General features: G+C 44.0%; 1 protein-coding gene across 1 annotated transcript; it reads left to right on the forward strand.

The window, feature by feature from the left end:
• Positions 1–1,247: 1,247 nt before the first annotated feature.
• hook1 (hook microtubule-tethering protein 1) lies at positions 1,248–12,136 on the forward strand. The gene is made up of 22 exons (XM_076087492.1): positions 1,248–1,459; positions 2,303–2,388; positions 2,611–2,683; positions 3,471–3,521; positions 3,825–3,957; positions 4,224–4,291; positions 4,748–4,810; positions 5,523–5,606; positions 7,167–7,330; positions 7,420–7,560; positions 7,962–8,163; positions 8,261–8,371; positions 8,923–9,010; positions 9,093–9,159; positions 9,270–9,410; positions 9,643–9,730; positions 9,954–9,985; positions 10,086–10,168; positions 10,262–10,362; positions 10,654–10,755; positions 10,871–10,939; positions 11,501–12,136. The coding sequence occupies exons 1-22, from the start codon at positions 1,415–1,417 to the stop codon at positions 11,657–11,659; spliced, it is 2,151 nt and encodes a 716-aa protein (XP_075943607.1). The 5' UTR covers positions 1,248–1,414; the 3' UTR covers positions 11,660–12,136.
• The last annotated feature ends 539 nt before the right edge of the window (positions 12,137–12,675 follow it).

Below are 12,675 nucleotides of genomic sequence, written 5' to 3' on the forward strand. Positions count from 1 at the left end.
AAAGTAAAAACATTAACTAATAGGTATCACCATTAAACTTTCCCGGTTCATTACTCACAGTAAGATGATATTTTTGTATTACTTGTTTTTTAATATGTTTTGTTCAAATATGAAAATGAGAAATTATCTAATGGTAACTTTTGGTGAATTTACAGACGCAGTTGGACAAAGTAGTAAAAAAAACTCTCTCTTAACGCTTCAAACAGTGAGTGAAGATGCGATAACCTTCACAGAGTTCTCCATGGCAGCCATTGCAGACACATCCTGTGGTTCAGGTCATCTAAAAATAGCAGACATGAGTCAGCGAGGGTCAGGGTCTGGTAGTGACAGAGAGCAGGAGATAAAACATTGGTGCTCACCTACTGACAGCTAAACACAGCACAGAGGACGCTCCTGCCGCCCACATTGATAAAGTCCAGTCTCAGGTTGTAATTTTCCATATTGTGGCTGAGAGAGCAGGTGACGCCTGTAAGGTTTGTTATCTTGGAGTGACTTAAAGCAGTCAGTAGCCTTTGAATTTCAATCACACACACCCTCACGTGAGATATATAAATGAATAACGTCAGGAGGTTTATTGCATACGTGAGAAATGATTTATATTCAGAGAATGGTTGGCGTGCTGCCGAGTTTTATTAGTGGTTGACTGAGGTTTATGACAGAAAAGGCTTTCTTGGTCGTTAATGGAGCCTATAAATTCAGGGTTTAAGGGGATTAACATCCTATTTGTATTCAATATCCAACTCCAAGCAATACCTGCATAACTTCCTACGATTTATTTACATGGTTTTGGTTGTAAGATTTTTAAACACGTTAAATCCATACATATATAGATATATATAACCTGATAGATAGATAGATAGATAGATAGATAGATAGATAGATAGATAGATAGATACTTTATTCATCCCCAGGGGGAAATTTGTTCAAATATAACTTAACAAAATAATATTTATTTCATGAAATAATACACATTTAACTGTGTAAATTCGGTATAAATTCATGCTACATATCCATCAATAATGAGGGGAAGCCATGTTATAATCACACACATCAGAAATGTTTTGATTTTGGCCAGTTTTAAGGGGTGTATGAGAATCGAGGATCACGCTCACTGATTGGCTAAGGCGCGGTTTAACAGACGTCAATCTTCCCAGATCTCAACGCTGATTGGATACGACTCACTTTCAGCTCAACTGGAGCCCGCAAGCGCAAGAACTCAAGAAGCTGCGCCATTCGCGTACATTTTACGTTATTTTAATGGCGGAGCGGCCGTCGCGGCTCTTCGGTGTACGTATTTGTCGTTGGAGAGTTACCTTTTCGGCAGCAGGTGAGGTCAAATGCAGAGGAAAAGAGCGGAAGAGCGTTGGTGACAGGTGAAGGAAAATACTTTCGCTTTTAAGCTAAGAAGGGACAAATGGAGGCGAATAAAACGGAGCTGTCCGAGAGCCTCGTAATATGGGTGAGTTTTTTTTTTAACGTAATGGGAATGTGTCGCGTGACACAAGGAACTGCGGGTGCGATACGACATTTAACGTTCAGTGACGTGAGGAGCTTTGAGGCACTGCAGGCTAATACATATAAAGTTTACAGTTTTAAAGGCACAAAGACAACAATATCCTTCAGTTTAGTCGATCCTCGTCGGATATAGAGTTGTAATCCAATTAACCGGGAGATATATGTGGAATGTCTCCCTATTGGTGATCTTATATAAGTGAATAAATGAAGCTAACACCAGCAATAATTAGCCATTATTTATCTATCGTAGCGATGCTGCACCTGCGCCTCCTCACGGGTGTGTGGATCCATGAGCGTTGGGTTAATAATAGGCTGATTAGATCTCGTGTCAGGTTCATCTGACGTGTAACTCCTCCTCTAAGCCACGCGAGTTATACCTTGTTGACCAACAGTGTCACGGTTCCTACAACTAAGTTAGAGGTTAGATTAACCCGCGTGCTTCACTTTTTAAAGACAGAATTAGCTACTATGTCCTGAGAGGACAAACATAACATAGACAAAAAACTACTTTAAAATATTAATATTATTTGTTTCCACTTTCACTGATTTTACTTTTTTTTTAAATAGAGAAAACGTGATACAGATGACCAGCCTCCTCCTCTCCTCTTCCTCTCCCTCCTCTCCTCTTCCTCCCTCCGTCCTTCTCCTCTCCTCCTCTCCTACTTTGTTACACGTAAAAGTCCTGCATTTAAACCTGAACGATGAGCTTAAACATCTACTTAAAGTCAACTCTCTGTGGAGATTGCTGTCCAGTCCTTGTGGTGATGCTGTGTTTCGTGCCTCTCAGCTGCAGACCTTCAACACTCCTGCGCCCTGCAGAACGGTGGAGGAGCTGACCACTGGAGCAGCAATATCACAGGCACTGCATCAAATGTGAGAGAGCACACACACACACACACACACAGGAATACAACATACTGTAGGTTATGCAGGTCTGCCCCATTAATCACGATACCTGGTGACTCTGCAGATACATTATGTATTTACAGCCAGTCCTAGTTTAGCTCAAGTTAGAGTTCTGATACCGATATCAGTATCGCAAACGTTCAGCATCATCTAGAATCATCCCTTATGTTGCTCCTCTGTGTGCTGCAGAGACCCGGCATGGTTCTCTGACGGGTGGCTCGGCCGCATCAAAACAGATGTTCATGACAACTGGAGACTGAAGGTACGAGCAGTGCAGTTGCGGCCCCCCGTCCCCGTCCCTTGTGTGCTAAATCCTCTGTTTGCTTCAACCCTCGACACTAACCTCCTTCCTGCCCAAAGGGTGCTTCTCCTGCCTTAGCCCGCTCTCTGACCCCGCGCTCTGACTCCTCTGGTGAAATGTGTACATGTATGTTTGTCCTAATATGTCGTCTACATGCAACGTCTTTGAGAAACGTAAATGCACGCCATTCTCTCTCCCTCTGTTTGGCTCTGACTGTATTTTCCCTGTTTGCCGTTCTTCCCTCCATGCTGCCCTCTTTCACATCAGACGTTTTGACATGCCGCAGTAGGAAAATGCACAGGTGTATTTAATACAATGAATGGCGGCTGAATTGCATTGAGGTGACTCAGTATTTTGCATGCTGGGCTTACTGGGACACAAGAGTAGAAAACAATCATTAAAGGTTCTCGATACGATAGTCAGAGCAGAGGGATTGCCTCCACACGGCTCTCAACCTGGAGACGGCTGAGCGGGCAGCTAACAACGCTAACAATGGCCACAGTGCTGACAGAGCTAACTCTGCTCTGAATATCTAATTTAGCACATTTAATGTTATTAACTAGTCAAAATGTCTGCTGTGAAAAAGGCATATTTCCACTTGTGCACATTTGAAAAGTCTTGATTTCGTCACGGCATGATCATCAATTATGTTTGAAGTGAGTCTCTGTTGTGAGTTTGTCTACAACTACTATCTTGACTCTGAACTAAGTTGATAACATTTTGTAAACTCATGTGTGTGTGGTCTCAGATGAACAACCTGAAGAAGATCCTTCAGATGGTGCTTGATTATTACAATGAGGTAGGTTGTGTTTGCACCGTTGATGACTGGGAGTAGGTGAGACTCTCGTGTGTTCGTTCAGTTCTTGTGGGAGTTGCAGTCTGCACTGTTTACGTAGCTCCAAGCCCCAGGAGCCGAGCAGTTGAGAGCAAAACAAGCATCAAGCAGTTTGAGCCTGCTACACAAAACAGCCACACATTTTTATATCCAATTTGCTAAATAAACACACAGTTAACATGTTTAATTCGTCAATCCTCTTAGTTGCAGCTGTTTACAGGTTGAGCTCTTAAAGTCACAGGCTGCTACGTGTTTCTGTACCATCAGGTCTTAGCCCAGGACATGTCAGACTTCTGCTTGCCCGATCTGGCCGTGGCGGCCGAGCATTCCGACCCCGTGGAGCTGGGGAGGCTGCTGCAGCTCGTACTGGGCTGTGCTGTCAGATGTGAGCGTAAACAAGGTACGTGGCTCCACCAACAGATACCTGATGGTAAACGTGCGCTGTACAGTGTAGATGGAGAGGGGAATGTCCCATCAAAAATCCTGTTGGGTTAAGGCCCGCGCGTGTGAACAGTGTTTGGTTATTGCCCTGCCAAGCCTCGGACAAAAGAAGAGCCCATCAGGCGGCCCGGCTGGGGAATCAATGACTGCAGTGTTACGTTAACCTAATAAACCCCGCAGTCACTGTGTGCAGTCGATGAGTGTCTCTTCTCGTTCTATTGACAGAATACATTCAGATCATCATGACCTTGGAGGAGTCTGTGCAGCATGTGGTCATGACAGCCATCCAGGAGGTCAGTCCATCCCAATATCAAACGTCTCCTTCACTCACATAACAGATGTTACAGATGTGACGACCAGCGTGGCTGAGCAGTTGTACATTTGAGGAGCTTTTAAAGGGACTTAAACAGCAGTAGTTGCTTGTGTTCAGGTTTGCAGCTGTCAGCTAGAGAGAGAGAACGAGAGAGGGAACACGAGAGAGAGAGAGAGGGAACACGAGAGAGAGAGAGGGAACACGAGAGAGAGAGAGAGGGAACACGAGAGAGAGAGAGAGGGAACACGAGAGAGAGAGAGGGAACACGTGTGTGTGTGTGTGTGTGTGTGTGTGTGTGTGTGTGTGTGTGTGTGTGTGTGTGTGTGTGTGTGTGTGTGTGTGTGTGTGTGTGTGTGTGTGTGTGTGTGTGTGTGTGTGTGTGTGTGTGTGTGTGTGTGTGTGTGTGATTAACTCAGTGCCATGTTGTCCTCTCCAGCTCATGAGTAAGGAGGTCGTGGTCCCGTTTGGAGCAGAACTGTCGGGGGATTTGGAGCAGCAGGTCAGTTTTATCATCACTGAGATTCCTAACTGGGAGATCTTGCTTTGTTTTAACAGAGCCAGTACTTTCTGTGTAGTTAGACATGAATTAAAAAAAAAAATCCACAAAATGTATTCTGATTATAACTTAAACCACTCAAATAGGAGCAAAATAAGAATCTCTCAACAGTACGTAACATTCTAACATTCTAATGATTATTTTCATATATTGTTATTTGCCGTTAATGTCTGAATCCTCTTCTCAGTGAGGTATTTGGTTTGTAAATCATTATAAGATTTAAAATAGCTTATCTGGTGTAAGCAAATGTTATAAATCCTAAATGTGTTCAATGTATTACGCTATGAACTGCAGAAAGACGTCTACATCCTCCCCTTTTAGAGGCACACTATAACCCGACACGGAGAATCATTCAATAGATATTTATCTCTCTGCTCGCACTACGTTCTTATGTCAGTGCTCTGATTCATAAATGTATTCTTTGATTTTGAAACAATAGCCTTTGGTTGTTGTTATTTAGCATATCTGAGGCTATTGCATGATTACATCAATGAATTCATTTGAATGAATAAACATGTTAACGGCCTCCTCCGGCACTTCATCCTGGCGCCCGGCCTGTGTGTTTGAAAGCCTTTTGAGACTTCTGATTCTGCATTGCAGCAGTTGTGTGACGGTATACGTGTTGGTTAATTCTGCCTTTCCTTCGTGTGTGCAGCTGAAAAAAGCCCTCGAGGAACTCACTGAACTTCTGGCAGAGAAGGAAGCGTTAGTCCAACGCTGTCAAGAGCTGGACATCCAGGTGAATACATGACTCATCCACGCACGCTTCAGTGTTCCCACAGAAAAACAAAACATTAATAGGATTTATTTGCAGCCGTGTAGCCTCGGTGCTTTCTATAGGTTTGCCGATAGTCAGATATCCGTGTCTATGCACGCACGGCTGTGGTACAGTGTAAACAGGAGTTGTGTAATTCGCTGTGATGCTTGGCTCCATTGTCTGGAGCTGCTGTGGCAGAAGGACTGTGGGTTTAGAGTCTGGGCTCCGCTGGTCCCACTGTGGCAACCAGCCCATCCTCTGCCACTGCTAGAGGGCCTCGCTCAGCCCCGTACAGACTACATGCAGCTCAGGCGCTGATCAACTGTTCAACTGGACTCTCGACAGATTGATTTGTTCTGTCAACAGTGTTGCTCGTCTCTGGCCGCAGCGAGGTAAGTCCGACACGGCCGAACTAAACCCGTCTAAAACCAGCTGCTCAAACGTTGACTCTAACTCAGCTAACAGACGGCTCGGTCGGGACTCTGTCCCAGACGAGTCACGCAGTGTTTAATATGTTGTGGTGTTCGTCCAGTAATTCACCCAGGATCATCTGCATGTCTTAACACCCATTCTGTCGTCTTCTTTTAGTAAAAGCAACGTCATTGCTTAATAATGCATCATGTTCTATGTGACACTTAAAGTATAGTTTGAAGGATTAGACAGTGGAGTTCATGATACGTGTCAATATTGTTTTCCATAGATATTCAGTTTAATTCTTGTGATAATGATGATTATATCTTCTAGTTTTTCCAAAACTATCTTGTCTACTTTAATGATTCCAAGCAAAATGAACTGAACGAGTTATTGAAGTTTCTTTCTGACAAGTTTGGTCCATTGTAATGCTATTTATAATAATAATAATAATAATAACATCATGTTAGTTTGCATACAACATATGTTTCTGAACAATGTGTCCCAGCCCTACCTAAACGTATAACTCCTCCAGGATGTTGATCTAGTTTGTAGTCATGTGGTATGCAGGACTTTTAAAACAACGGCCGGTTAATCTCAGACTAATAGTCCGGTGTCTGCTGGTAAACACCAGGACGTAAATGATTGGTGAGAAGTGAAACTAACTAACCGTGTATTAACATGTTTGCTTAAAGTGCTCTTTGTCTGCTCTGCTTCCAGCATGGATTAACTGAGCTGTTTGCTTTAACAGCTGGGAGAGGAAGAGTGTTGTCTCTAATGTGACTGCTGATGCTTTGCATGAAATAATTCACTAAAGACAGATTTTATGTCACATATTCTTCCTGCTGACTTGACACAAATATATATTTCACCTTTAAACGGATAGTTTGGATTATTTGAGGTGGGGTAGTTTGAAATCCATCTTTATTCATGTGTACAAAACATTTACTAAATAGAAAACGTATTAGTTTGTCTGTTTCTCCAAACTGGGGGTATGTCATCCACTATCTACTGTAGCCTATGGATAAGTACCTCATACAGCCCCACTTCAATATGTGAACTATACCTTCTGACTTTGTTAAAATTGTGTCTTTTGTGAGAGTGGCTCTAAAGCGTGTTGTACCTGGACAGGTGGCTGTTCTGCAAGAGGAACGGAACAGCTTATTGGCTGAGAACGATGTCCTAACGGACCGAGCCAATCAGCTGGACACATTCGACGACCCGAGCACCCCCTCGGGACGAAAACACAGCCAGCTGCAGCAACAGTTGGAGGCGGTGCAGGAGGAGAACTTCAGGTGTGGCCACGTTCTGCTTGAATGTACCGCGGCTACCTGCATCGTGTTTTGCACAAGTCTGGACGATCACGTGCGTTTGCCTCTTTCAGGCTGGAGGCTGCTAAGGATGACTACCGGATCCACTGTGAAGAGTTGGAGAAGCAGCTGATCGAGGTGCAGCACCGTAATGACGAGCTCACCAGCCTGGCAGAAGAGTCCCGAGCCCTCAAAGATGAACTGGACGTTCTGAGGTTTGTATTTGTGTGGGTTGATCAAAGGTTATTCAGCTACTTTCTGGTGTCAAGGGGCAGCATGCAAACATCTGTTGCTGCCCCAGAATATGAAACTAGCAGTCTGCTGAGCTACGTGGAGAGGGAAGGTCGGCTCATGTTTGAGGGTGAGCTAATCAGTAGAACTAGCTGATGTTCTCTCTCTACTGGCCTTGAGAGAGTAGGCTCACCTCTTGCATGAATACAACCAAAAAGAAGCAGGAAAACAACATCAACACAATTTAATATTCCAAAATGTTCATCCGTGTGAGTGGAGAGACCAGAGACCAGACCTTAAGGTAGAAGATTCTTCTTCCTGAAGCAGTTGAAACCAGTTATTCATTTATATCGCTTGCTATTGATCTCATGTTCGTGTACTGTAGGAACTGCTCAGATCGGGTGGTGACGCTGGAGGCCTCGGTGGATACATACAAACGTAAACTGGAGAATCTCGGTGATCTGAAGAGGCAGATGAAGCTGCTGGAGGAGAACAACATGACCTACATGCACAACACTGTCAGCTTGGAGGAAGAACTGCGCAAGGCCAACGCTGCCCGCGCACAGCTGGAGACCTACAAGAGACAGGTGAGCCGAGGGACAATTCACATGTTATGAATCTCTCACACGGTACAGAGTTTACTTTAGTCCGACGTATTCCTGTTATTGGTTTGCTGTCGGTCAGGTCCAGGAACTGCACGTGAGGTTGTCTGAGGAGTCGCGGCGAGCGGACAACCTGGCCTACGAGATGAAGAAGTTGGAGGAAAAGCACGAAACTGTGATGAAGGAGAAAGAGGTGAGGCAACTTTTGAAGTGTGTCAGGAAGAATCGGCAGCAGGATTATTTTTGTTTGTACTCTCACTGTTGTAAAATCCTTTAGTATCATTTGGACTGTTGTTTTCACATATCTTTCCCTTTCACCTGGATTTGTTGTAGTAGGAACGATTTAAAGCCGGCGTTTAAAAACCAGAAGGTTTGGTGTAGTCATGACCTCAGACAGCCACATTAAGTCAACCTTCTATCACTCAAGAATAAATCAAGGATTAAAGGATAAAAACTAGTTGTGGAGAAGCGGCGTTCAGATTTCATGCTCCACACATCTGGAACAAACTCCCAGAAAACTGCAGGTCTGCTGCAACGCTCAGTTCTTTTAAATCAAGTCTGAAGACTTTTCTGTTTTGATCTATTTTATCTGGTTTTTATGTTCTATTATTTTGTTTAATGACTGTTTTTAATTGTATTTCAATGTGTTTCTGTAGCACTTTCTCGATGCTTTCAATGTTTTATGTAAAGCTCTTTGAGTTGCTGTAATGTGCTGTGTGAGTGAACTCTCCTTGCCTCCATCAGAGGACCATCATCGAGAGAGATTCTCTGAAGGAGATCAATGAGGAGCTGCGATGCACTCAGGCTCAACAGCACCAGCTCTCCCAACCAGGTGTGTGACTGGATGCTCATATCTGACAGTAAGGCCTTTGCCACTTTGATATTCTAAAGCGCAGAAACCTTTCCTCCTGCAGGGATTCTTCCTGCTAGCAGCCCCAGCCATGAGAACCTGGCAGCTGAATTAATACCCATTGAGTACAGGTAAGAGACACTGATTCTGTCAATGTAGACTGTGGTGTGTGTGTGTGCGTGTGCGTGTGCGTGTGTGTGTGTGTGTGTGTGTTACTGACCTTGTATGCGTGATTGTTCAGAGAGAAGTTCATCAGGCTGCAGCATGAGAACAAGATGCTGAGAGTGCAGCAGGAGGAGTGTGAGAGGGAGAAGATCGCTGCACTGCAGAGTCAGCTGGAGGAAGCACACAAGACACGCAGCGAACTGGACACGGAGAACAGGTAAACGCATTCATACCCTTCTTCCACCAAAGGCCTTTCTGTCTTTAGTTAGTGGGTTTTTTGTCCGGTGGGAAAGCGGCTCTGATCGCTCTTAAATCAGCAACAGCTTGATGTGACGGAGGGTTTATTTTCCACAGCCATTGGCTGCTTCGCTGATGTTACCTCTGCCATGTTTGGTGTGCCGATGTATTGTGTTCCGTTTGTTAATATTTCCGTCCTCTTCAACCTGCAGATTGAGTCGAGAGCGGATCAGTGAGCTGCAGCAGCAGGTGGAGGACCTCCAGAAGGCTCTGCAGAGTCAGGCGGCCAAACCTGATGATGTGAGCGCTGGCGCACACACCGTTAATCTTATTACGCTGGTCTGACTTTGTGCTGCATTGTGGCATTATGGAAGGAAATCACATTAGTGCATGTTTTCAGACTAAAAGTTCATCTTATTTCGATGTCATTTGTTGTCAAATGTGTTTATTTTACGTTGCACAATTAATCAAATGTAAGCGTTTTAGAAGCGTTACATTTCTTCTTCTTTTTTTTTTTTTTCAGTCAAACCTGAAGCGGAAACTCGATGCGCACATGTAAGTGTGAATTATGTGTCAATCCTTGTGTGAGAGATGTGCAATGAAAGCACGTGTCCTCCAGTAGAGGGAGGTAAAGGAACAGCATGTGTCTCATCAGGGTGCAGCTGAACGAGGCTCAGGACGAAATCATGAAGAAGAAAGAGCTGCTGGAGGACCTTCAGCCTGACAACACTCAGACCTGTGAGAATAAACGTAGCCTTCTCTCTTAGTGTAGCTTCCTCTGCAACAATATGACTGTAATGAAAACCTCTTCATGTCTTCTTTGCCTCTAAGCCTTGAAGCTGGATGAGCTGAACGCCGCTCTGAAGAAGAAGGACGATGACATGAGGGCCATGGAAGAGAGGTACAAAATGTACCTGGAGAAAGCTCGCAATGTGAGTGAAAATATATATATATATATATATATATACGTATATATGTACTCTCTTTTTTTCCAGTAGTTTGATCTGACTTCAGAAAGGTCCTTTTTGTTTGTGGTGAGATGAACAGATGTACAAGAAAATATATGTTTAAGAGGTTTAAGGATGAGGAAGGGTTGAGAGGACGAACGTGAGGTAATTGTTTAACGTATATCTGATTGACAACGGGACATTCTGTTTGAATATAATTGTTTCTGAGTTGTGTGTATATATGATAACTATTGATCAATGAAATTGTGCTTGTAGGTTATCAGAGCGCTGGATCCTAAACTGAACCCAGCCACCGCTGAGATCCAGGCTCTGAGGAGCCAGGTAGCAGATCGGGACAAGCAGCTTCTCAACCTGGAGGTAAATCAGCCTTTCTACTCGATCACAGTACAACATACATACATTATGTTTGTTTTAAAGATTTGTGTGATTGTTTTTCAAACTTGACTCGTGTTGCATTGATCTCTCTCTGCAGCGTCAATGTGAGCAGGCCAAGCTGAGAGAGTATGAGGAGAAGCTGGTCGTCACTGCGTGGTACAACAAGGTCAAAGAAATTCACGTTATCTGATGTTTGTCCTGCTTTTTATTACTTTAGTGTTCAGTTCAGTCACTTTCTTTATCCCCCGGATGGGAAACTTGATTTGCATTGTCCAGATTGTGTCGACATGCTGTCTACACCTCAATGAGATCTGAACCCAATGCGAGCCGGGCCACCTCTGCATGTGGTCTGGCTGAGCGGATCCCAATGCGAGCAAGATCCAATCCCCGAGCGTACAAAGTTGACTGTAAATGCATCCTGTGCATGATCGGATGACAAAAGCGGAGTATAACCAGGGCCTAATGTAGACCTGGTCTTGTGCAGAACCTGCTGGTCAAAGGTAGCTGTCAAGGAGGTCTGTGGGAAACCTACAGCCACCTTCACAATAAAGCCGAGGTGTCTTTTTGTCCCTGATGTTCAGGTTATTATACCAAGCAGTAAAAGTAAGATCAGATTCAATAAAAGCCTTAAAAAACAAAGATATCAATTCCCAGTCTACATTCAAACCATCTAACTTCCTAATGAAGAAAGAGTTGACGCTCTAAATGTGTCTGTCTTCGTCCTCAGAGTCTGAACTTTCAGAAGTTGGCGATCGAGTCCCGCCTCGGCGGCTGCACCTCCTCCGTGCTGTCCCCCAGCCAGTCCTTCCTGTCCCAGCAGCGGCAAGTCTCAAACGCCCCGCGCCGGGCGCTTCCCAGCAGCGTGCCTGCCGCTACCTCCAACTAGACCTCGTCAAAGAGTCCCACGTCTCACCTTTTATCCAGTCGGGGGACGATTACTCTCCCTCACTCCCTCCCACCGGCGAGCACTACAAGTGACCTTAAACACATCTGCTCGGGGAGGGGTCACGGATCAGCTGATCAATGAGCACCTGCTGATCGAACACGACCTTATTGGTCACAAACCCGAGACTACAGCACACTGTCCCACACGACACGGGCTACAGGCGGCCCTCTCACAGGACAGGAACCAACCACCTGTGTTTAAATACACTGTCCCAACCCGTAGACTTGGAGCTTATTTCCCTTCTGCCCTGTGTGTTTGCTTTGCAGCTCAGCTGAATACAATGCAATCAATATAGCCTTCAGTCTCTTCTATCCTTTCATGATGAATGTTAACGAATCCTTCACTATTTTATTCTGAATTGGAGCCTGTAATATACATATATCTATATCTATATATATCTATATATAGATATATATAGATATAGATATAGATATATGAATGTGACTTTTAAAAACTTGAATTCTAAAGCCAACTAACTTCAGATGATTGTTGATTTATGGAAAAGTAAACCATCACACTATGCAGTTAAGGGAGTACCGGTGTAGTCATCCTGCAGGCTGACGAAAAGACAGACGTGCTTCAGATGTCTCTGAGAGAGTGATCGCTGTATTTGGTGCTGGCCGCCAACTGCTTTTAAAGCATCAGTCACATATTCTTGTTTTGTTTTTTTACTAAAATGGAACAAGCTCATTATGTAAAGCTTTGAAAATCAAATAAATCACATTAGAGTAATATTTCACCCCCAACACGACCATTTGCATGTCAATTACTCACCGTTTGTTACTTTGAACTCTTAAAGAAAACGTTTTTCTCTCATGCGGTTAACAGAGGATCAGAACACTGAGTAAAGTCGTGATGAATTGAAGGAAATGGATGTCTCGTTTAACAACAACAAAACTTTATCAAAGCATCTGAACTCTCACACAACTCGTGCTGTATAAGACTCATTTATCAAG

The sequence above is a fragment of the Anarhichas minor genome, unplaced genomic scaffold (assembly GCF_050575085.1).
Source record: "Anarhichas minor isolate MPS153535 unplaced genomic scaffold, ASM5057508v1 ptg000010l, whole genome shotgun sequence".
Classification (NCBI taxonomy): domain Eukaryota; kingdom Metazoa; phylum Chordata; class Actinopteri; order Perciformes; family Anarhichadidae; genus Anarhichas; species Anarhichas minor.